The sequence below is a fragment of the Bos grunniens genome, chromosome 13 (assembly GCF_055505025.1).
Source record: "Bos grunniens cultivar Pamir isolate PY7600 chromosome 13, Bosgru_T2T1.0, whole genome shotgun sequence".
Classification (NCBI taxonomy): Eukaryota; Metazoa; Chordata; class Mammalia; order Artiodactyla; family Bovidae; genus Bos; species Bos grunniens.
This window is the reverse complement of record NC_141177.1, coordinates 35,337,632-35,360,782: the sequence shown is the minus strand read 5'-3', so window position 1 is coordinate 35,360,782 and position 23,151 is coordinate 35,337,632. Positions and strand designations below refer to the sequence as shown.

Below are 23,151 nucleotides of genomic sequence, written 5' to 3'. Positions count from 1 at the left end.
CGGCTTGCGCGCTCCTCCCCTCGCCTCCCCACCGACCCCGAAGCCGGTGGGCGGGCAGACAGCGGCTGCACAAAACACCTCCTTTGCAGCCCGCCGGGCCTAACGGCGCGCGAGTGCAGCCGCCGCCAGGGGCGCTGGTAAGCCCAGCGGCGACGCTGTCGCAAAAGCGTCGCGAAGGCTTCCGTCCTTGGCGATCTAAGGCCACCTGTATAAGATAGCGTGTTGGGGTTTGAGAACCAGTATGGAGGCCGTCGATCTTCTCCAATATTGCGGGGAGTCGATGAGGAAGCGGTTCGCCAGTGCCCTGGATTGCTGAGCTCTCGCCGACTGCGTCCCCCTCGAGCGCCAGCAGGGTCATGCTGGCTTCGCGGATGGCGCGCGCCTCTTGGGGGGCCCTGCGCGTCGCCGCGTGGGCACCAGGAGCGCGGCCGGGAAAGGGGCGCGCCCGCGGGGCTCTGCTGCCGCCCGCGCCCGGCTGCCTGGGTTTCCTGGCTGAGCGCTGGTGGCTGCGCCCGGCTGCGCTCGGCTTGCGGCTGCCTGGGGCTAGCCCGCGAGCCCACTGCTCGGGCGCGGAGAAGGCAACCCCCGGGCCCGCGACCGGAGAGGACGCTGCTGTTGAGGCCCGACGTGGCCAGTGGGGCCCGACGAGCGCCTCCAACCTGGTACGTACCAAGGAGGAGACGGAGAGGCGACGGCTCCGGCGGGCTCGGTCCCGGACACGAATAACGTGCCCTGGCTGGTCAGGTCCGATGCTTCCATTTCAGAACTTTTAAACCGTTCCCTCAAGAGAAGTTACGGGTAGGTCATTCGGTCGGGACGAATATCAGCGGTACCAGCCTGATCCTCTTTGCGTCTCGGTGGTGAAGTTAGAATCCTCTCCTCCCCCTCTATCCTCACCTGTAGCTGGACGCGCCTCTGGATGTTGCATTGGTAAAAATAGCCTTCACTTATCTTTTTAAAAGCCCGTTTTAAATTTTATGAAGCGAATCCCCTATGTTTAAGGCAAGTCTGTGAGCGTCTTCAGAAATATATACAGGCCTTTCTGTTTGCTTGTGCAGGTTTGGTTAACTACCGTTTGACCTTTGGTAACTTTAAACATTGTATAGGATGAAGGGTAACTAATTTAGATCGTAATTAAAAGATCTTTTAACCTCTAATTATAGAAAAAGATTAAGACTTTCTGAGGTAAAGGAGGAAAATATTTGTCTGCTCACCTGTTGAAATACTGACCAAAGAGAAGACATCAGAGCATGAGTGTGGGAGAGCTTTTGATGTCATGTAGCAAGACTCATGCAATTATTACATCTTCAATTGTTATGTCTTCAGTGGGCCCCTGTGCCGCTTTCATCAGTTGTACAGCATGGGTTGGGTTGGCCACATCCTGGCAGGGGTCTCAGCTCCATTAATAGCTAAAGCATGTTGGGGTTTGAATGCTGGATGCTTTGAGGTTGCCATATCCTGGCTGAAGTCCTTCCCAGAACGGCAGTAGTTGGTCGAGTATGCCACAGGTTATCTGGTTGGGTAATCTGAGATTAGCTCTCTTAATTTTAGTTTAGAAACGTTTACAAATTTAATAATTAGAAATTAATGAGGTATTTTAACTGAAATATTTTGTGTGGAGCTAAAAAGAATCCTTTTCATTGGTCCAGGACCATTCAGTCTGGTTTATTAATTCACCAAATGAAATGATGTGGTTGTTTGCCCCTGTCTTTAATTTTGTCCCATGGGCATCTCTGTTATGAATTTTGGCCATCTGTATTCTGACCTTTTGCTTTGTGTTTCCCTTTTCTCAGTCACGAACTGTACCCTCCCCTTCCCTCCTCAGTGAGTTGCGGTTATATTGGATCAGTGTTTGATTTATCTGTACTGCAGTATGGTCAACAGACTTATCTTTTTTTTCTGGACTCTGAACACTTGGACCTTTGAACTTGAATTTGGAATGTTCCAAGAATGAGTCCATTTAATTAATATTGTGGTTTACCTTCAATAAAAGGTCCTCCAATAGAGGTCTGTAGTGCTGATTGTTTCCCAGAAAATTTGAATTTTTCTGTAGCTTTAGTGACAGTATTCTGCTCCCTGATTCCCCAAACCCCATTATCCTTCCAGGCTGAGGTGAACATTTCTTGCCTGGTTCTGTTTATAAACACAAGCTTAGTATCTTTAGAGGATTGCCTTTTCTTACAGAATGGTTCAAGGTATTTTAAAAGAGGCCTTTAGAGGTGGATGCTGTTACTTTTCTAAAAGATTAAGATTCAGACAAATTGCTTACTGGTTGAAAATGAGGTTAAATATGGTTATCTTGTGAGGAGATAGTCCCATGAGATAGAACTGGCAGTCTTGACTCAGTGGCGAAACTAACCTTTAGAAAATGACATTTTCTCTGTATTATTTCTGTACCCAGTTTTGTGCCATGTGTCTTAGTTCTTTAAAGTTGAAGGACCCTTTCGTGAAACAGATTTTGTTTTGGCAAGGAAGGAATGTTCTTCAGAGCAGCTGCCGTGGTGCCCTTTTGTTGGTGCCAACTTCAGACACCTTGCCTCCCAATGAAGTTTCAAGGAATCATAAAGCTCCCATAGGGAAGCTGTGAAAGCCCTCAGCTTCTGGTTGGGGATCTTAACATTGCTGTGGCTATTTTGAACAGATTTCCCAAGGATTTCAGACACTATTCCTTGTTCCATTTTCTTCCAGCAATTCTCCAGTTTAGTGATGACGTTATGGAGTTAGATGGTTTTAACCCTTCTTCATTTGTATCTCCAAACGCTGTGTATGGCATTTAGCATTCTTTTGATGGGTATGTATAGAAGAGTGAGGAGAGGTTATTTGCAATAAATGTTTTTTAGCCAGAATGCCCATGGTCGATAATTTGGCTTTTTTCTGACACTTTCTAGACTGTTTATCTCCTTGAAGTATAAGATTTTCCTGAAGTTTCACTTCTAAAAATTTTTTATTTTGTATAAAGGGAAAGTAATTCTTTTTAAAACAATTTTATTGAATATAGTTGATTTGCAGTGTTGAAGTTTCATTTTTAAAAGCAGTATGTTTTTAGTGTTGAATTCTAATTGTGAAGTCGTGCATTACAATCTTGACTTATATGATATTTTTATTCCTCTCTAGTAAGAAAATCTATATAGTCAGTACTTTAGTCTGTGTTTGGGTACATGACATGCTGGAGTGTATTTTCCAGTGTATATAGTTATTTAAAGTATGAATTTATAGTATTTAAATTTTGTTGTCTTTATGTTTCAGTATGAAAACCCCTGGACAATCCCAAATATGTTGTCAATGACGAGGATTGGCTTGGCCCCAGTTTTGGGCTATTTGATTATTGAAGAAGATTTTAATATTGCATTAGGAGTTTTTGCTTTAGCTGGGCTAACTGACTTGGTAAGTTGTAAAGGTACTCCTCTTGTTCTGCTCCCCTTCTAAATCCCAGTCTCCACTACACTGAAATAATGCAGCCTCAGTTTGCTTTTCCTTGGAAGAAAATCCTCAAAGATGCATTTCACCTAGTACTTTTATAAAGGCTTGTCATTAGCATCTGTGTGGGACTCTGTTATTCTCCGTATTATCTAAGGAAGGAAGTAGAGGTTGTAGGGAGGCATTGGAGAACTTCTTCAAGAAAGAAAGAAGCCTTAGAAATTCTCAAAGGGCCAACTACTTGCTTTAGGGATATAAATAAAGGAGAGAAGCTGAGACTGTTTTTTTCTGCTTATGTAGTAGAGAGAAGTATCTAATCTGCAACAACAGTTGGTTTTACTGATGGAGAGGGAAGTAGTGGGCCAGCTGTTGTGACCGGGAGCTTGTAGAGGCCAGATCTCTGCTCAGGTTTATGCTGGCAGGAGGCCATAGGCACCCCACAGGTTTGGTCCTTGATTCCTGTTCCATACCCCTCCGACTATCTTCCAGAAGACCCTGCCCTAGGTGGGCATTAGGCATCCTTCCTTCCTTCTACTCTCCCGGTAGATGGACAGAGGAGAAGAGAATACTTTGACACCACTGTGTCAGCTTAGAGGGAGGGAAAGATTAATTCAGGTTATTTCAAGTTAGAGCTTGGAAAATAATTTTAATAACAGAAAGCTGCTCTATGTGTTATATATAAGCTCTTGTGGACTGGCCAGTCATTGTCATGTATGACGTTATTTGTATTTATCAGCCACCTGTTGCGTAAAAAATTGAAATAGCTTATAAAACTATGTGTTCTGCAAAAACAAAATTGAAGGAAGTGGGGAAATGGTAGAGGAAAAATTTTAAATCAGGACAAAAGCATGTAGAAACAGATGTTGTATATATATATTATATATTCTTGTACAAGGCTGGTCTGAGATCCAAGTAAGCACCCAGACAAGCAATAGTAATTTGGTGCCTCTTTAAACTGATGTATGTTTGAAAAGTTATGCTCAGTATTTAGTGAGAATAAAGAGAAACTTATTTTCTGTTAATGCAGTTTGTATAACATCTTCCTTTGTAACATCAGCTATTCCCTTTGAGATTCATAGAAACAAAATTCCACCTGTTGAGCAGTATGGAATTAGCTGAAGGTTTTGCAGGATAAACAAAGGAGGGTGTTTGCATTGTTATATGACATTTCCAAATGTGCATCAAATACAGTCTCTCAAAATGGCTACCTCCTCTCTTTTTCCAGAATTTAGCTCCTGTTTGTCACAATTTCTCCCCATTCACACAAACTCTTGGTTTGTCCCTACTTTTACCTCTGAAGTGTGAAGGCCTCTACTTATTAAAATGGTCTCCAGGTCTGTCAAAGACCATTATACTGACAATGGATTTTTTTTTTTTTTTTTTTTGTAATAGACAAGATCTTTTTCGGTTCCTGAATTTGCTTTTTTTTTTTTTGGTTTGTACGTTTTCTTTAGTTGCCACATGAGATTGAAATGTTCATTAAGTGGAAGAGGCCTCATTTACATTTTTCTAAATATAGAAGACAATGTGTGTAGAAATCTAAGTTAACTGGCATGGTTTTACACTTATACTCCATGGAGGTTTTGATGCCTCTAGAATGGCCACTGGGCAGATGGTTAGACTCATGGAGGGTTTAAGCAGGGGAATGACAAAGCCTGATTTCTGTTATGTATGGGAAGGGAATTATAGGAATGCAAGAGTAGAAACAGAGAAGCTGGTTAGAGGGCATACAATAATCTAGGGTAGTGGGTTGAGAGTATGGTTTGAAGATAGAATTGATAGGTTAATGGATTGGATATGTGGGATGAAAGAAAGGAATTAAATATGAGTGCTAGGCAGTTACTTTTTTCTTTTCAACAAGCAGATGCATGGAGGTTTACATTTTCTATGATGGTTAACATTCAGAGTAGGACAAAGTTTGTGGGAAAAGAGTTGTTATGCCTGTTCAGGTGGAGGTAACAATTGGGTATTTGAATACAGTAGTTTGAAGTTGGAGGAAGTCATGGTTAGAGACAGATTTAAGAGTTATTATGTAGATGGTCAAGTCTGGATAAAATCATCTAAGCTGTGGTAAAAGAAGAGAATGGGTCAGAGAAAAGAGCAGTAAGTAGAGAAATGGAGAAGGAGCTGGTAAAGGACACTGAAAAGGAAAAACTAGTTAGAAAGGAAGCAAATCGAGCAGTAAGTTGTCCTGGATATTAAGAAGGTGCTTCAGTTGTGTTGAGGATAGATTTGTGACCTTTATGAGTACCATCTCTAGAGGATGGGACAGTCGGAGTGAGTTGGTGAGCATATGTGAGGTAGTGATGGCAATAGATGTCACTTTGAGGAAGTTTTACTTCACAGGGGAATAAAGTCAAGGAAGGGTAGTTTATAAAGAAATATATATTGGGGAAATTTTTGATGTTAATTAACTAATTAATTAAATGACTGAGTAGGAAGAGAGAGATTGATGCTTGGGAGGTGGGGGAAACTCACAGAAGGTAAGAGGACCTGGGGTCAGGGATCAGGATAATAGAGATAAATGTGCCTAGATAGTGGTGGGTGGTGGGATTCAGAGGTGGGAATATGAGGGAGTGCTGGCAATCTGCTTTTACTTTTCGAGGAAATACGGACATGATCATGAGCTAGAGAGAGGCTTTGGGAGGGACAGAATCAGTTTGTGGTAAGAGCAGGCTGAAAAGAGAAGGTAAACATAGTAAGGAGGTGTAGGTTTACCAGGCTGTATCGAGTGCCCACAGGAGATTTGTGGGCATGTAAAAGTGAGACTCATCAGCTCATTTAGGTGTTTTTCAGTGTTCAGCTGTTTGGGTGTCGGCTTAGAGTACATGATAGATGTATTTAAGTAGTATTGAGAGAGAGTGGAATAGGGAGTTATAGAGATTTACAAAGAAAAAGTGATGTTGATGACCTTGGAATCCAGTGTGGGTAGAGGAGCAATGAGAGTGAGAAGATGACAGTGAAAAAATGGGAGATTGAGAACAGAAACTGAACTGGCACCTGAATCTGCCGAGGCCCTAACCCCCAGGTCTAGGCACTTTCTGTTAGTGTTACCTCTAGTATACTTAAGAAAATAGATTTTTTTCAGTTGAGGTAGTAATAGCTGATAACTGATGTTTTTGAGGATTTACTGAGTGCTGAGTGCTAAACAGATTTTAATCATGTTATGTACTGAAACAACCTATCCTTTGAAGTGGGTAGCATTATCTCTCTCTTACAGGAAGTAAGGAAAGGAAAGGAAAGGCCTAAGCCTCAGTTTTGGCTTAGGCCAAATGTTGTGCCCAGAGTTACATAGTTAAGTGAGCAGGAGAGCGAGTGCTTGAACCACCACTTACATTCTGCTGTGAAGACTAAGTTCTTAACCATTATCCTGTATGACAGCTGTCTCTAAGTTATTGGAATACTTGAGATATGGAGGACTTATCCTTTAAAATGTACCATGTTAAATTGTGTCTAAAGTAATTTGATCTTTTTCCTTGGAAATAGGACTAGAAAATTCAAACATTTGTTGAAGCTTGAAGTTAAATAAAATGAATAAAAGCCAGGTAGGGACTTGGAAAATCAGAAAATATCTACGTTGTTTAATGAAAATAGGCAGTACTTGATTTCAGTCAATTTTCTTCCCATTCCTCAAGTGAGCTTGGAGATGTGGATTTTTTGAGGTAAGACTTTGAATATTTAAATATTGGCAAGTAATTTATACTTTGAAAACCTCTGGGCAGTTCAAACAAAACCAGCCTGCAGGCCTCTTGGCTCCCAGGAAACCAAGTATGACCTCTGCTGTAAAATAAAATTTGTTTCCAAGAGTAGTGAAAATCAAATTTTAAGTAGGCCAAATGCAAAGGATTGAATATTTTATTCAGGTACAAGTCATGCAAATCTAGTCAGCCATGGAATTAACAGCGGCACTAGACAAAAAATATTGATGATAACAGTTAAAATAAAAATAATAACAGCTAAAACTTAGAGAATTGGATACTGTTATAGAAAGGTAGGTAGGAATGGAAGTTAGGAAATCTTGCCGTTAAAGAGGAGCCCTTGCAAGTAAAAGCAGCTATTTGGGGGTGGTGAAATAGCCGAGGATTTGAGAATAGGGGGTACCGAGTCTGTGCTCTGTCCGTCATGCTTTCTTTGAGTTTTATTTGGGTTCTTTACATCTTTAAATTTGTGTCTGGGTTCATCCCTCAGAGGGGCATTGTGGAAACATTGAGAAATAGCTGAAGGCCTTGAAAAAGAAAAGTACTGTAGGAAAGTAAAATTATTTTCTGACCAATTGGTAATTTAAAAGTTAAATGTATACCAGTAAAACAGGAGGTTTGGGAGTAAGAAACAGAAGAGGTTTTATCTACATTTTATGAAAGTATAGTTATTCTGGTACCTTTTTAATCTTCAAGATATCTACTCTGTACCCATTATGACATTTATTAAAAAAAACTTCTATTTTCAGTTGGATGGATTTATTGCTCGAAACTGGGCCAGTCAAAAATCAGCTTTGGGAAGTGCTCTTGATCCACTTGCTGATAAAATACTTATCAGTATCTTATATATTAGCTTGACCTATGCAGATCTTATTCCAGGTAAGAGCGCCGTTGTGTGTGCTTTTAAATAGTACAGGGAAGGGTGACATTAGTCAGCTTAGGATTTCTCTTGATTGAGAGACAAATAATTTTTGTTCCAAAAATATGTTTTTCAACTTTAAAGTGTTTCCCTAATTTTATTTTATTTTTTTGTTTCCCTAATTTTAAACTATTGAATGGTTTTTCTTGCCAAGCTGTTTGTTTTACTTTCAAATTTATAACTTTGTATACACTAGTAGAATCTGTTTTCTTAGTAAAATTGTTTAAAATTAAAATTGAACACATTTCATAGTGCTAATTTACATTATCCTAGAATCTTTTGAAACTATTATATTTTCTTAGTGCGTAGCTTTTTAAAAGCAATTTAAAGTTTTCCTAAGTCGTCTTATTTACTAAGTACAGTTTAATAAATGAGAGCTCTGAAGGCCTAGAGATGTCTATAAAATTTCACTTTGTTATTATTACTTAGACACTATTATGCAATTTCAATTATCGTGTAGTTTGTATACTGTCTGAATACTGTTTGTAACAAAAGTTTATGATCTCTTGTATTTTGTACTGTTTTTTGGGTTGTCCATTTTCTACTTCAGCTGTGTTTCTCAGTTTTTATCCTTTGGTGCAGATTAAACTGTTTATTTCTGAGTTAGAAATAGGATTGAAAACAAAGAAACTGCCACTTGCTCCTTCAGTACCATGCTGTTACTGACATTTGATAGGAAGAAGTGTAGTGGTGTTTCAGTCTAGGGCATTCTTCTCAATCTAGAGATTCTTTTTCTCCTCTATCTTTAGGCTTTTAAATCCGCATAACCAAATTTAAAAATGAATTAAACTACTGTTTTTGTGCTTCTCTGAAAGTCATGATTATGGTGTGTATATGGTTGGGGGTATTGAACGGGCAGGAGTATGCTATACATAATATAGATAATTTGTCGGGAAAAAGATCCTAAGGACCATTCTGTTAACATTCATAATTAAGATTATTGTGTGGTGTGTGTATTTTCATGCTTCCCCTAAAGCTTTTTCAGAGTTACTTTGTATTTTGTTGTATTGTTTTACACAGAGGTTAGCCAGGTATTTTCCTGTTGAACATAGAGATTGTTTCTAGGTTTTAGCATTATGGATAATGTTGATATAATTGGTGTAGCTTGCTTTTCAAGCCTTCATTATCACTCATTATCATTCTGGGCACTTGCATTTTCTGTCTTCTGTGTTGGGTCTGTTTTTCCCATGGCTTCCATGTGGAGTGTAATCTCCAGTTGTTTCCTGTGCTCGGATGCAGCATGGCAGCAAGGTTTTAGAGGTGTACTGTGTCTTTATTCTACAGATGTCTAAAATGTCTTCATTCTACCCTCCATACTTGATTGAGATTCAAAAGGGGCATAATTTTCAGTTGCAGATTGTTTTCACTCAGAATTTTGAAGACCTTGTTCTATAGGTTTCCACATTCCATCTTGCTGTTGAGAAGTCTCATGCCATTCTGATGCCTTTTCCTTTATATGTGATTATGTTTTGTATTAGAAAGCTTTTAAGATTTTTTTAAAAAACATTATTCTTAGTTGATGGTTTTAAAAAATTCTCTGTCTTAGAGATTAATTTTCTAACTGCTTCTTTGGACACTCAATTATCCATCCCAGCACTTTTATTAAAAAACCATGTGTATATATACATGAGTCTATTTCTGGGTTGTCTAGTTTATTCCCCATTGATTTGTCTATCTTTGTATCAGGACTGTCCCTAATAACTACTACTTTGCTAAAAGCCTTGATATACGATAGAACAAGTTCTTCTGTCTTGTTATTCTTACCTCTTGGCATTTGTATGTGGATTTAGAATCAACTTTCAGGTTTCCCAGAAAAACTTGTTGGGATTTTATTGGGATACATTGAATTTACAGATTTATTTGGGAGAATTGACATTTTTATAATATCGTCTTCCAGTCCACAAACCTGTTGTATATACTCTATTTAGATTTGTTAAAATGTCAAAATGCTAGTTATTTCTAGAGAAGTAATAAATAATTATTAGATTTATTCCTAGGTAACTGATAATTCTTGATTCTTTTGTAAATGTAGCTCTGTTAATATTTCATTTTGTCATAGCTGCTTATTGTTTATAAGATCCATTTCTAATATTGATTTTTGTGTCTAGCAAAACTTGCTGAACTCTTATTCTAATAATATAAATGTATATTCTCTTGGAGTTTCTGCATCCTCAATTATGTATTGTCTGTAATTGATGACAGTGTGTTCTTCATCAGTACTTTTACCTTTTTAAAATTTTGCCTCACTATAGTACACAGTGCAGTGTTGACTAAGAGTGGTGTCTGTGTCTTATTTTCCGTCTCAGAAGGAAAGATTTCAATATTTCAGTATTAAATATGACATTTCCTGTCGAGTTTTGTAGAACCCCTTTGTAAGGATAAAGTTCACTTCTACAGGAAGTTTGTTCAGAAGTTTTTTTATGTTGGATATTTAATTTTATGAAATTTCTTTTTCTTCATGTATTATGGTAGTTATATTTTTTCCCTTTAAGCTTAATGTATGGTGAATTACATTATTGATTTTCTAAATTAAACCTGATGACATTCCTGTTATAAATCCAACTTGATCATGATATATTTTGAAGATATTGCTGTATTTGGTTTACTACTAATATTTTGTCAGTTCACATCTAGATTCACAAAATTGGCTTAAAATTCTTTTCTAAAAATGCCCTTGTTAGGTTTTAATATCAAGTTTTATACTAATCTCATAAAATGAATTTTAGGGAGTATACTTCCTCCCCGACCCCCCATTCTTTGGAGATGTTTTGTGTGAGATTTCAATTATTCCTTTGAATGTTGGTAGAACTTGTTGAAGCCATTGATTCCTGGAGTTTTCTTTGGGAAAACGTTTTAAAATAATTCACTTTAAAAAATATATATATGTTCAGTTTTTGCTGGTTCATCTTTTGTCTGTTTTGTGAGTTACAATGTTTTTCTAGGAACTTGATTGATTTTGGCCACATTAAAAAAAATTACCATAAGCTATTTGTAAGTTAAAGTTACCCACATTAACTTTTTGATGTCTGTAGGGTCTGTAGTGTCCCCCCTTTCATCCTAATTATTAGTTATTCGTCCTTTTTTTCTTTGACTTGTCTTGCCAGAGGTTTGTCAATTTTGTGACTCTTTACAAAGAACCAACTTTGAGCTTTGTCAAACTTCTCTGATATGTTTACTATTTCATTAAATCTTGTTCTTTTATTTCTGTGTCATCCTTTGGCTTTTCTCCGATGTTCTTTTCTAAATCCTTTAGATCAGTCCTGTCTTGTAGAGATGTAATGGGAACCATAGATTTAATTTAAATTTTTTTAGTAGTTATATTCATAGTGAAGGGAAACAGGTGAAATGTGTGTGTGTGAGATTGTTCTCCTGCTGCAGTGGAGACAGCATGTTCTGAGCATGCATTGCTGCCTGTGCTACCTCCCTTAATAACATTTTATTAAATCCACTAGATCAAAAATAGTCATTTCTTTGTATAATCAATAAAAATCATTAATGAGATTTTTGTTTATTTTGATACTCTGTCTTCAAAAGCCATCTTCAAAAGCCAGTGTGCAGTTTGCACTTACAGCATCTCAGTTCAGACTAGCCATATTTCAAGTGGTTTATATATGTAGCTGGTAGCTATTGTATTGAACAGTACAGCTGTAGATGAATGTTTAACTCATTCCTTTTTTTGTGGCTGGTGGGATCTTTGTTCTCTGATTAGGGATCGAACCTGTGCCCCCTAAGTGGAAGCATGGAATGCTAACCACTGGACTACCAGGGAATTCTCTCAGCTTTACTTTTTTAATGTTTGCATTTAAGGCATTTTGCATTTTCCTTTTCAATATTTCTCATATGTTGGTATTTGTGTTCTTATCATTATCTGAATTCAGAGTAATCTATTTCTATTATGATTTTTCTTTAGCCTGTGGAGTTAATAAAAATTTATTTCTCAATTTGTGGGATTTTCTAACAGTTTTTTTTTGTTACTAATTTTGGGCATAATTACCTGTATTCAGAGAACGTGCTCTGTGATTTTTCAGCCGTTCAGTCCAGTATACAGTCAAATTTTATAAACAAAATTTTTAGGCATTTTTCAAGTGAATTTGTATTCTGTGATTATTGGGTGTGATGGTCTATGTGTGTCCATTTCGTCAAATTTTTAGTCCTAATAAATTACTTTTATTTCTTTTTTTTTTAAACTTTTATTTCTTTACTGATTTATTTTTTACATTTAGTCTGCTTTTCTGTCAACTACTGAGAGAGTGAAGTTTCCTGCTGTGTCTAGTTTTCCATTACTTTTTAGCTCTGATTTTTGCTTTGTGTCTCTTGAAGTTATGCTGTTAAGTACATATAAAGTAAAATTGTTGTCTTCTTGGTGAATTGAACATTTTATTTTGAAGTGACCTTCTGTATCTTTAGAAATGATTCTTGCTTTTGTCTGTTTTTTTTGAATATTACTTTAGCTACACTAGCTTATCTCTGGCCAGTGTTTGCATGATAAATAAATCTTTCACTTTCAACTTGTCTACATCTATTTTAGGTATTGCTTATAAATAACATATAATAGGTTTTTAATATAGCCAGTCTAAAAATATTTTCTCTCTCAACTGGAACATTTAATCCATTTACTATGATTACTGCTATTTGTGTAGCAGTCTTCCATTTTACTTTGTGTTTTATTTGAGCCGCATGTTCTGTTCTACTTTTGTCTATGTAAAGTTTGAATATTTATTTATTTGGCTGTGTCATGTTAGTTGCGTCATGCAGGGTCTTATGTTGCAGCACATGGACTCTCTAGTTCTGGCGTATGGGCTCAGTAGTTGTGGCATGTGGGCTTAGCTGCTCCATGGCATGTGGGATCTTACTTTCCCCACAAGAATACCATGCAATTGTCTACTCATTTCTATTATTGGTAATAAGAAATCAACTGTTAACTCATTTCATTTTCCAAGGTATTTTTTTACTCTGGCTGTTTTTAAGATTTCTTCTTTCTCTTTGGTTTTTCATAGTATTTGGTGTGATTTTTCTTTTTTATTTATCCTGCTTGTGATTTGTTGGGCTTTTTAATATATAGATTGATATCTTTAATCAGTTATAAAAAATTCTGAGCCACAATCTTCAGGTATTGTTGCCTGTTTTTCTCCTTTTGGGACTGCAGTATATCTGTGTTAGATCTCACTGTATCCTTTGTGTCTTAGCCTCTTTTCTGCATGTTACCTGCTCATTTTATCTTTCTGAACTCCATTCTAGGTGATTACTAATGAAGCTGAAGCACACTCTCTCATTTCACTGCTTCTCTCGTCAGCTGAGCCAAATTCATTTAAATCTTCTATTGTATTTTTTTGTTATAGAATTTCTATTTTATTCTTCTTCAAACTTAGCAAATCATCTTCTATAGTTTTCAGTTTCCTGCTGAAATTTTCATGTATATTCCTTTAATTTTTATATATACCCCTCTGAACATAGTAAGCTTTAGTTTTATAATATCTTTTGAGGGTCTCTTTCATGTGTCTGTTTCTATTGATTTTTACTCATGGTATCTATGTCTTTGGTATTTTTAAACTGTTAAACACTGTATTAATATTTTATAAGAATTTGGAGAAATATTTTGATGTATAGGATGATGGCATCACTCTTTGGAAGAGATTTTGTGTTCAGTTCTGCCAGGTGCCTAGGAATGCTGATAGTCTGGGACTACCTGCTGCTGCTGCTAAGTCGCTTCAGTCGTGTCCGTCTCTGTGCGACGCCATAGACGGAGGCCCACCAGGCTTCCCTGTCCTTGGGATTCTCCAGGCAAGAACACTGGAGTGGGTTGCCATTTCCTTCTCCAATGCATGAAAGGGAAAAGTGAAAGTGAAGTTGCTCAGTCGTGTCCGACTCTAGCAACCCCATGGACTGCAGCCCACCAGGCTCCTCCGTCCATGGGATTTTCCAGGCAAAAGTACTGGAGTAGGGTGCCATTGCCTTCTCTGGGGACTACCTAGATGGCCAGATAAAACATTCTTTTAAGGTTTAGTTTACTTAGGGCCAGCTCTTCTCTCAACCCTGTGGGAATATTTGTTCAGATCCTAGCTTAAAGCTAGGAAGTGGTTTGTCACTGCCCAACCTGAGGACTCTGGGCTTTGACTACGGTTCCGCCGTCACATAAGGCTGCCAAAACCCCTTTGTTTTATTCGGCTTTGTTGCTTACTTCTCTAGGGTCACGGACAGTGGCTCTGAGTGCCTAGGCTTATTTTCCCAAGTTCTCATTGTGATACTTTCTTAGCATCTTATAAGCTTTTCACTTTCAAGTTTTTTAAAAAATGGTCTTTAATTGTGTTAGCAGGAGAATTATTACCTACTCAGGTATTAACAGAGGCTGAACCTGAGAATCTTTTTTTAACCTTGTTGGCCTGAGAGTTTACAATAGTTTATGTTCTAGAGTTTGTCTTCCATTGTGCTGGGTAATGAGAAGGCCCCTTCAGTCTGAAAGCTTATCCTTAAGTTCTACACATTTCTCTCCAGATTCTCTTCTTATTGGAAACTCTCTTTTATTCTCTTACTGGGAGATTTCCTCAACTTTGTAATTTATCCCTTTATTGACATTTTTAAAGTCTTTTTCTTATATCATAGGTGCATATCATCATTTCAGGATATCTTCTGTTTATGTGTGTGTGTGTATGTGTGTACACTCTTTCTTTTTTCCTGTTTGTTTTGGTCTCTCTCTTGTAACGGAGACTGTTAAAATGCCTAGTGATCCTTGGCTCCTCACTCTGTACAATGTTAACTGGGTGCTCTCTGAGCGTTGGTGGAATTCATGGAGTGGTATCGTTCCCTCTGGGGTGAACAGACAGGGAGGGACCAGACATGGCCCTGCATTTTCAGTATTTGTAAGTCTGTTCTGTAGATAGGAGCTCTCTGTCTGCTCCTTAGAGGTTGTGGAGGTCCTGATTTAGAGGTTAGCATGTAGAACAAATGTTGGCAGACTTTTTCAGTCAAGGCCAGATAGTAAATAAATACTTCCAGTTTTGTGGGTCATGTGGTCTTTGTTGCAACTACTCAAGTCTGCTATTGTAGTGTGAGAACAGCCATAGAAAATACATAAACAAATGAGTGTGACTGTGTGTTAAATTTTCAATGCAACAGTGTATGCTAGTGATAGTGATCACTTTATGTGTAAAAGTGACTTGATTTTATTTCCCCTTTAACACTAATAAAATTTGCCCATGATGTCCTTCCTTGTTGCAGAAACTGTATTTCAGAGAGAATTAGCAAATAGAGAAGAAAACCTTGGAGCATTCCCTAACACATTTTACACCTCCACCAACACACTGTCGTACTCTAATAGACAAAAGGAAAGCTGCTTTAGCCCCAGAAGAAAAGGCAAGGGAAGACTGAGAGAGAAGGCAGGAGCAGTTAGGAGATTCAAAAACCAGGGAACTGGACAAAAACTGCCCCTCGAATGCAAGTTAAGAGCCTGTATGTACAGTATACAGGCTGTCAGTTGGCAGAGGCCTTGCAGCCCGGGTCCTAGTCTGGCTGCACTGTGAACCCCCAGGGAGCTTTCATCTATGCTTTTACAAAACTTTTATGAGGTGATTCTGTGATGAATAGTTAGTTTGGGGAACACTTGATTTTTTAAACAGTCCTTTCCTCTATCAGACAGATTGACAGATGGTGAACTGAGTCCAGAGATGCATTTTGCAGTACCACTGACTAACTGGTGACCTTGGCCAGGATATATAATCTGCCTGAGGCTTGTTTTCCTATTGGTAAAATGGGGATAATGATGGTTCACATTTCATGGAGATGATATGTAAATTAAATGACATAATATGTATATAATGCTTAAATTGTGCCAGATGCTCAATAAATGGTAATTTTGGTAGTTAAGAGAACTAGAACCCACTGCTTTGCAGTATATTGAATCACCTCATCTGTTCTTCGGTAGAAACCTCTTATTTATATTCTTTTCCACCTGTGGTGATGAACTGCAATAACAGATGTTTATTTTCCTCTAATGTTGTATTTACTATATATAATTTGCATGAGTTTGCTGCATTTTAAACTGATTGTTATTTGATTTTGCAGCTGATTATTGCTATATAGAAAAGTTGGGTTTATAGGCACAGAAATCCTGCTAAAAATCATGACTGGATTGTTTTGTTATTTGGCTCATACAGTGGAGTCTTTTTTATGCTCTAAATGCCGTGATTTGAGTGGATAAGCATTTCCCTTTGGAATCATCTTGTCATGAAGTACTACACCGTAGATCAACACTTATATGTATATAACAGCCACAACCAGCAGAGATTTAAGTTTTAAATCTGTAATTAATTAGTGAAATTGTTCTTAAGTTGCTGAACCAATAGAATGTCAAAATTGGAGCAGACCATAAGGATAGCCTTAAAAGTAATTCAAGAAAAGCTGTTTGAAGGTATTATGGAAGGGCTATGCATGATCCTTTTATTTTAGTAACTGAAACAATTTGAACTGAGTGTTAGCCTCAAGATTTTTTCCTTTAAAAAATATTTCTAATAAAATGTGATTTATAGTCATGGTTAAAACTTCCTTCGATGTGGGAGGATGTTCAGTGAAACAAGACCTCTGCCCTCCCATTCTCACTGAACAAGGGAGCAGGAGTTCCTTGGGTGTCCACTTAAAATGTCCTTCTGGCTCTGGGGCCATCCTGTAGGATCTTAGGAATAGTGAGAAAACTATCAACAAATTGAGTTCATGTTTAGTTAGAATTCATTGACTGAATAAGCAGAAAGAAAAATGGAAATTGCTTGACTAGGAACTGGCCAGGCAAAATTGAAGATATTGTTTCTCCACAAGTGGTACATGTAGCAAAATTTGCTGTTCATAAAATAATCTAGACTACAGAAGCAAGCAGTCAGTTCTTGAAAGTCAGAATGGCTTGAGTCCTGACATCTTTTCCAACCTCTTTACAATCTCATTCCATGTAATTATAGTGAGGTTATCTTTCCCCCAAACTTATAAAGCAGAGAAGTAAAGAGGAAATAGTGGTGCCTGAGTAGAGCTGACACTGATAACTACAACTGAAAAACATAGTCTGTCTGTCGCCTTGTTTTGAAGGCAGGTAAAAGAAGAATATAAAAATTACTGGTTCATGGTAAGGACCCTAGACAGGCATCAATAAATGTTTATTATAAAATTTTTACTTAGGTGACACCAATTTATGGTAAGGCTTTATGTTACGTGTAATGTCTAAATAATTTTCAGAATTCCAATCAAAATTATCTTATATTTGATTTTCAGTTCCACTTACTTATATGATAATTTCAAGAGATGTAATGTTGATTGCTGCTGTTTTTTATGTCAGATATCGAACTCTTCCAACACCGGTGAGTTTGTTTCAAAAAAATGTTTTTTAGTAGTGTTTGTAACTTAAGGCAAAAGGAAAAAAACACTATTGTGTACTGATTTTCATGGGAGTTTTATGGGATTTTATGGGAATAATTTATGACAATTATGTGTTTAATCCATTTACTAGGAATTTAAAGAAAACAGACTGCCATGTTGCTTTTGAATCACCATTATAGTAACTGTTCAGTGAACATGTGAATAATCCATTTTTTAAAAGCATGTTTTTATTTTAAGTTAAAATTGTTTTGATAGCCCATAAAACTCAGGCCAACTAGCCCTGTCCCTAGAAGGGCTAGTTGCAGAAGACTCTGTTAGGAAGGTTTTTTGTTTTTTAATATTTATTTGGTTGTGCTGCCTCTTAGTGTGGTATGCAGGATCTTCAATCTTCATTGCAGCTTGTGGGCTCTGTTAGTTGTGGCATGTGGGATCTAGTTCCCTGACCAGGGGTTGAACCCCAGCCCCTTGCATTGGGAACTCAGAGTCTCAGCCACTGGACCACCAGGGAAGCCCCTTCTTAAGAGTGTTTTGTATGACTAAGCACCCTTTCCTATGTAACTTAGCTTCTACTACGGATTCTCTAGAATTGGTTTTTAAAAATTATAGTTTTATGAGCATAGGATAATTGGTTTGCACTTTTGTTCATTGGTTCTACAAATATTTGAGCAGATAAGTATAACTTAGCTAATAATCACTACATGAGCATAACAGTCTCATCTTTTGATTCCCAGTCCAGTGAAAATGTCAACATTTTATTCATTTTGATTTTTAGCCTATAAAGGAAAAATAATGATGAGGGAAATTTGTTTAGTAAAAAGATGTCATCAGCCTGACTTTATGATAGATCTAGCATATAGCCAGGCATGTGGTGTACACTCAGTAACTGTTACATATATTAATAATAGCAAAATATTTATTTTAAACTTAATAAATTGAATAAAGTTTATCCTTTTTTTTTTTGTCCTCTGCCAGCGAACACTTTCTAAGTATTTCAATCCTTGTTATGCCACTGCTAGGTTAAAACCAACCTTCATCAGTAAGGTAAGAGACACACAACATCCTTTTAAGTTATTATTCCCTTGTGGATTATTATAATGACTATAAACCTCAGTCTGGAGCGGCTGAAAATAAGATAGATTTTAATGCATTGACCATAGTGGATAGAGTGGAGTCACCAACCCTGTTCTTTTGTCCTCCAGGCTCTCTGGAGCTCTAGTATACATGTGTGTTTTGTGTTAGTGGTCTGGTGGTCTAAGAATTTAAGTCTCTGAATGAAGTATTAGGGCCATCACTTAGGGGAGGTGGAGAAAGTAGAAGCATAATTGCATATTGATTGAGACACAAAGAGAGTATGAAGATTTCTTTCTGCTTTCATTACCCACCCCTCCCTGTAGTGGAAACATCATATAATAAGGTCTCTTTCAGGTGCAATATCCATGCAGTTACATGGAAAAAGATAGGGGAGAGTTTTATTCACTAATAAACAACTCCTGCTCTTAGTTATCCATCTGTTGTCCTGAGCCCTTTTCAGGACAATAATTGCATGCTAGTCTTTGCACACAGAGAGGAAACTGTTAATGCCTATTGAGGCACATAAGTTTGCTCTAATTATTTTGCTCCATCCCTTGTGACAGAGGTTTAACAGGTTAATAATGCCAATCATCTTTGGGACAAAAGGATGATTACTCTTAAACCAGAGACTCCCTGGGGTTAATTTTTACCTACAAGTATGGATTGGTTGGTTGGTTATTTGTTTATTTACCTATTTATTTATTTCTGTGACTTATATATGTATCAAGTACTGTAATTGGAGTATAGCACCATATGGAAAGTGGCTTAAAGAGGTGCTAGGAACAAATGCCTCAACTCCTTGGTCTTGCAAGAAGTTCTTCAGACAATTTTTATTACTTCTTTTTAAAAACGGAGTGGAATCCTTATAATCTAGCTGCAGAATGGATAAGAGAACATTGGTGCTTCCTTCAACATATCACCTACTTTCCCAGAATGCTCATCTAGATGAGTAGAGAAAATCTCCAGTGGTTTTGTCGTCTTTTCTCCACCATACTGTCTTTTAGGGTAGGGAAACCTACTCATTTCCTCCTGAGAGCCTCTCATGGAGATGAATGCATTTCAACTTTCTAACTTGCATATCTAACCTAATGTTAGTGAGAGGAGCATTAAATGAAGTGCCGGGAAATCTGGGTTCTCAGTTTTGATCTGTAACCTGCTAGACTGTAGGCAAGTCACTTAACTCTTTACCTTTTCACTTGTGAAGAGTAGCCTCACTATTTCCATATTCTCAGGTCTGTTTTAATGGGTAACTAAGAAAAAGGCAAAGAACTTTACAGTATTACGAATTGCTATGAAAATTCAAGATAATGGTGTTTTCTGATAGTTGCCCTTCCCCACCTTTTGCAAAGGGTAGCTATGCAGACAGATGAGCCAGTTAGTGAAGTTCAGCCATTTGTGTGAATGCCAGCTTTTTTGGCAGAGATGTTACAATATCAGGCATGCTGAGAGTCTGTTGTGTTATACTGTGATGGGTTATGCCTTTCTCTTGTAAGCTTGAAACACGACTGGGTTGGCACTGTTTTTTGTGACTTCTTTTTTTAAAGGTGAACACAGCAGTCCAGTTAATCTTGGTGGCAGCTTCTTTGGCAGCTCCAGTTTTCAATTATGCTGACAGCATTTACCTTCAGATCCTATGGTAAGCTTAACTTAGAAGTACTTTCTGAGGACGTCAACTAATGGCTTATTGTGACAATCCTAGAATTACTTTGTCCTTAATCATGTTTATTAAACACTGGGAAAAGCTATAGGGGCTATATTTTTTGATTGATACCATTTTTAAGAAGCTTACTATCAATTATAGGATGTAGAAGTTATAGGGGCTTTCATGCAAGTTATAAGGGATGAGAGATACTATGTTGGGGTTTTTGAGGAGAAAAATACATTCCAAGTAGGAAGAAGAGGAAAAACTTCAGGGAGGAGTGGCATTTGAGCCATGAAGTCTAGATGAAAAGAGACTGAGGGGAAACCTTTCTGGTGAAGGACAGACCCTGAGCAAACTCAGATGTATAGGAGAGTGGGTAAAAGGAAGTGCACCCAGCCTAATGAATGGGGCAGAGTGGGGAAGAAACTTGGAGAAAGGAGTTTGAATTTTATTTTGTTAAGATTATGTGTAGCCTTGAAAATGTGTCAGATTCATACTTTGAGTCCACGTACATCACACCGATACTAAAGTTTAATTAAAGCATTGCTTGATGCAGTCTGAGCCAGAAAATGGTTAACTAAAGTCAGCTAAGCTAAGAAGCTTTAAAAATGATACACATGCTGAACATTTTATTTGCTAAAATATAAATTGTACACTCATTCGTCCTATATCTTCTGGTATACGCCCAACTCATTTTCTTTGATTATAGGCTTATCAGTAGGATATTTTTTCTTTCTTGCAAAAAACTGCATCCATAATATAAACTCTGATTTTCATTTTCTTTTCTTTTAAAATGATATAAGAATGTAAGACATTTATGAAGCAGAGTATAGAAACTTTGTAGATTTTTATTATTTTCTCCAGTATTTTAGCAATTATATTGTCTACTTGTTGTTCAGTCACTAAGCTGCATTGAACTCCTTTGCCACCCCGTGGACTGTAGTAGTCTGCTAGGGTCCTTCTGTCCATGGGATTTCCCAGGCAAGAGTACTAGAGTGGGTTGCCATTTCCTTTGCAGGGGATCTTCCTGACCCAGGGATCAAACCTGTGTCTCCTGCATTGGTAGGCAGATTCTTTACACTGAGCCACCAAGGAAGCCCATATTGTCTACTTACTTCAGCAGTAGTGTTTAGCAGATTGCCTTGCCTTTCCAAGGCTTCTAGCTTAATTCCCAGAAATAGCAACTCGTCCTACATGTATATTTCATTAAATTTATGTGTGAATTTAGGATATTAAACTGGCATAAACAGGTTTGGGGTCAAACAAAAATGGTCTTGATGAGCCTGCACCTCACCTGGCAGAAGCAGAAGCTCATGTGTGCAGAAAGCTGCATACAGTCAGCGAGCCATGAGCATCATACGTGTCATTTCAAAGAGAATCTGATTAATTTCTATTAATTTTAAGTAAAGAAAGCTGAATTGTATTTAAAATGACTCAGATTATTAGAATTCCCCAAATCTGCAAGAAATAGCTTCTAATACTAATACTCTAAGCAGCATGGAACAGTGGGAGGAGCACGAGGGCTCTAGAGTTGGAACCAGGCCAGACTCATAGTTCTGTGGCCCTGAGTAAGCTCTCTGGGGCAGTGTTTCCTCTGTAAGGTAAGGCTGTGAAAATAAAACTACCTATCATACAAAAATGTCTGGGTAAAAATGACAATTGCTATTATTATTTCTTTCAGATTCATTAACTAGATTAATTGTTTGACATTATTGATTCAAATGAAGTCTTAAGGAAAAGCGATATATTTAGATTCTTGTTAAAAAAAATTATACTAACAGCCTTTTTTACTTTTAAACAACTCTTTTAAATGTATTCTTTAGTATATATTATGTATATTCTTTATGTATATTTATAGTTACCATTTAAACTAAATTTTCTTTTCTTCCATAAAAGGTGTTTTACAGCTTTTACCACAGCTGCATCAGCTTACAGTTATTATCATTATGGCCGGAAAACTGTCCAGGTGATAAAAGGCAGATGAAAAGTCATCATTATTGTCAACAAGGAAGCAGCACACATCAACAATGGCAGGGCCAGTGGGAGTCTACAGGAGTTCCCTTATTTTGGTTCAGCTTGAAGGAGGACTTGTCAGAACAAACCATGTCATCAAAATTTTAAGTAATGTGCATTGACAATAAGCTTGATCATGGGCATATGCAGAATTTCCAACATATTTTTAAATACAAATAAAACTATAATTTAGGATTTTTTATCTTAGGTTTCTTAATTTATAAGTAGCAATTATTCTGATTATTGTCAGTCTTTTTTTTTAAGCCATTTAAAAGAATACATTCAAAAAGCCAGTTGAGAGCATGGAAACTGAAGAGTTGGCACTTTAATAAATTTGGATTGCTCACAGAGCACTAGGGAGTGTCCTGGGGTTAAATATAAAATCATGTATAACTTAGCTGCACAGTTGTATGTTTGACTTAGATCTGTGTACGTATTAACAGTACGTGTGATTAATATTTGATTATTTAGGATAATGACTATAAAGGTAGCTTAGTTTTGGGTAAAGTAAACTTGTAAAGAGATTTAAAATGTAGTCAGTTTTGAAATCAATAAGATCAAAATAGAAGCTATTGAAGTTCACATTCAGAAGTCTTCCAACCTCTCAGGTGCCTTGCATCAGGATGATAAGCGACAAAGGTAGTTGGAAAATGCAAACATGTCTGTTACCCTAGCCATTCAGGAGACAGTGAGTTATATCGTACCTTCCTACTATATTTCTAACATATGTTTATATGATACTGGGACCTGTACTTGTATCTTATGTAAATAATATGAAACTGTATATTTTTCAAAGTTTTTTTTTTTTTAAACTTGAGGAATGTTAAGATGTTTTTTGTTAAGATGTTAAAGGAATAAAAGAGCTGGGAAAAAAATGACCCTCAACTTGGGTTGTTTGTATAGCATCCTATGGTCATCTGCTGTTGTGGAAGTTTTATGATTCCTAAAGTCCATTTAGCTGTGTCACTTGCACTTATGTTATAAAAATAATTGATTTAGGATCATCTGACTTCAAAGTCCTTTTCTCACTACACTGT

The 23,151-nt window shown here is 37.3% G+C and overlaps 1 protein-coding gene across 5 annotated transcripts; it reads left to right on the top strand.

The window, feature by feature from the left end:
• The first annotated feature begins 183 nt into the window (after nucleotides 1-183).
• CRLS1 (cardiolipin synthase 1) lies at nucleotides 184-22,309 on the top strand. Of its 5 annotated transcripts, XM_086333443.1 has the most exons (8): nucleotides 184-662; nucleotides 2,689-2,791; nucleotides 3,247-3,384; nucleotides 7,865-7,994; nucleotides 17,284-17,369; nucleotides 18,361-18,429; nucleotides 20,004-20,095; nucleotides 21,998-22,309. In XM_086333443.1, the coding sequence occupies exons 3-8, from the start codon at nucleotides 3,274-3,276 to the stop codon at nucleotides 22,083-22,085; spliced, it is 576 nt and encodes a 191-aa protein (XP_086189569.1). In that variant the 5' UTR covers nucleotides 184-662; nucleotides 2,689-2,791; nucleotides 3,247-3,273; the 3' UTR covers nucleotides 22,086-22,309. The 5 variants fall into 5 exon arrangements, 4 of the variants coding, with proteins under 4 accessions (XP_086189569.1, XP_086189567.1, XP_086189568.1 ...); XM_086333441.1 differs by lacking the exon at nucleotides 2,689-2,791; XM_086333442.1 differs by lacking the exon at nucleotides 2,689-2,791 and having other exon boundaries at nucleotides 184-798.
• Nucleotides 22,310-23,151: the final 842 nt, after the last annotated feature.

What these genes read in the sequence shown, in the direction of transcription:
- CRLS1 (XM_086333441.1), top strand. Translation starts at nt 357, where the DNA reads ATGCTGGCTTCGCGGATGGCGCGCGCCTCTTGGGGGGCCCTGCGCGTC. An exon ending in CTATGCAGATCTTATTCCAG is followed by an intron (nt 7,995 to 17,283) that starts GTAAGAGCGCCG and finishes TTTGATTTTCAG; the next exon opens with TTCCACTTACTTATATGATA. An exon ending in ATCGAACTCTTCCAACACCG is followed by an intron (nt 17,370 to 18,360) that starts GTGAGTTTGTTT and finishes GTCCTCTGCCAG; the next exon opens with CGAACACTTTCTAAGTATTT.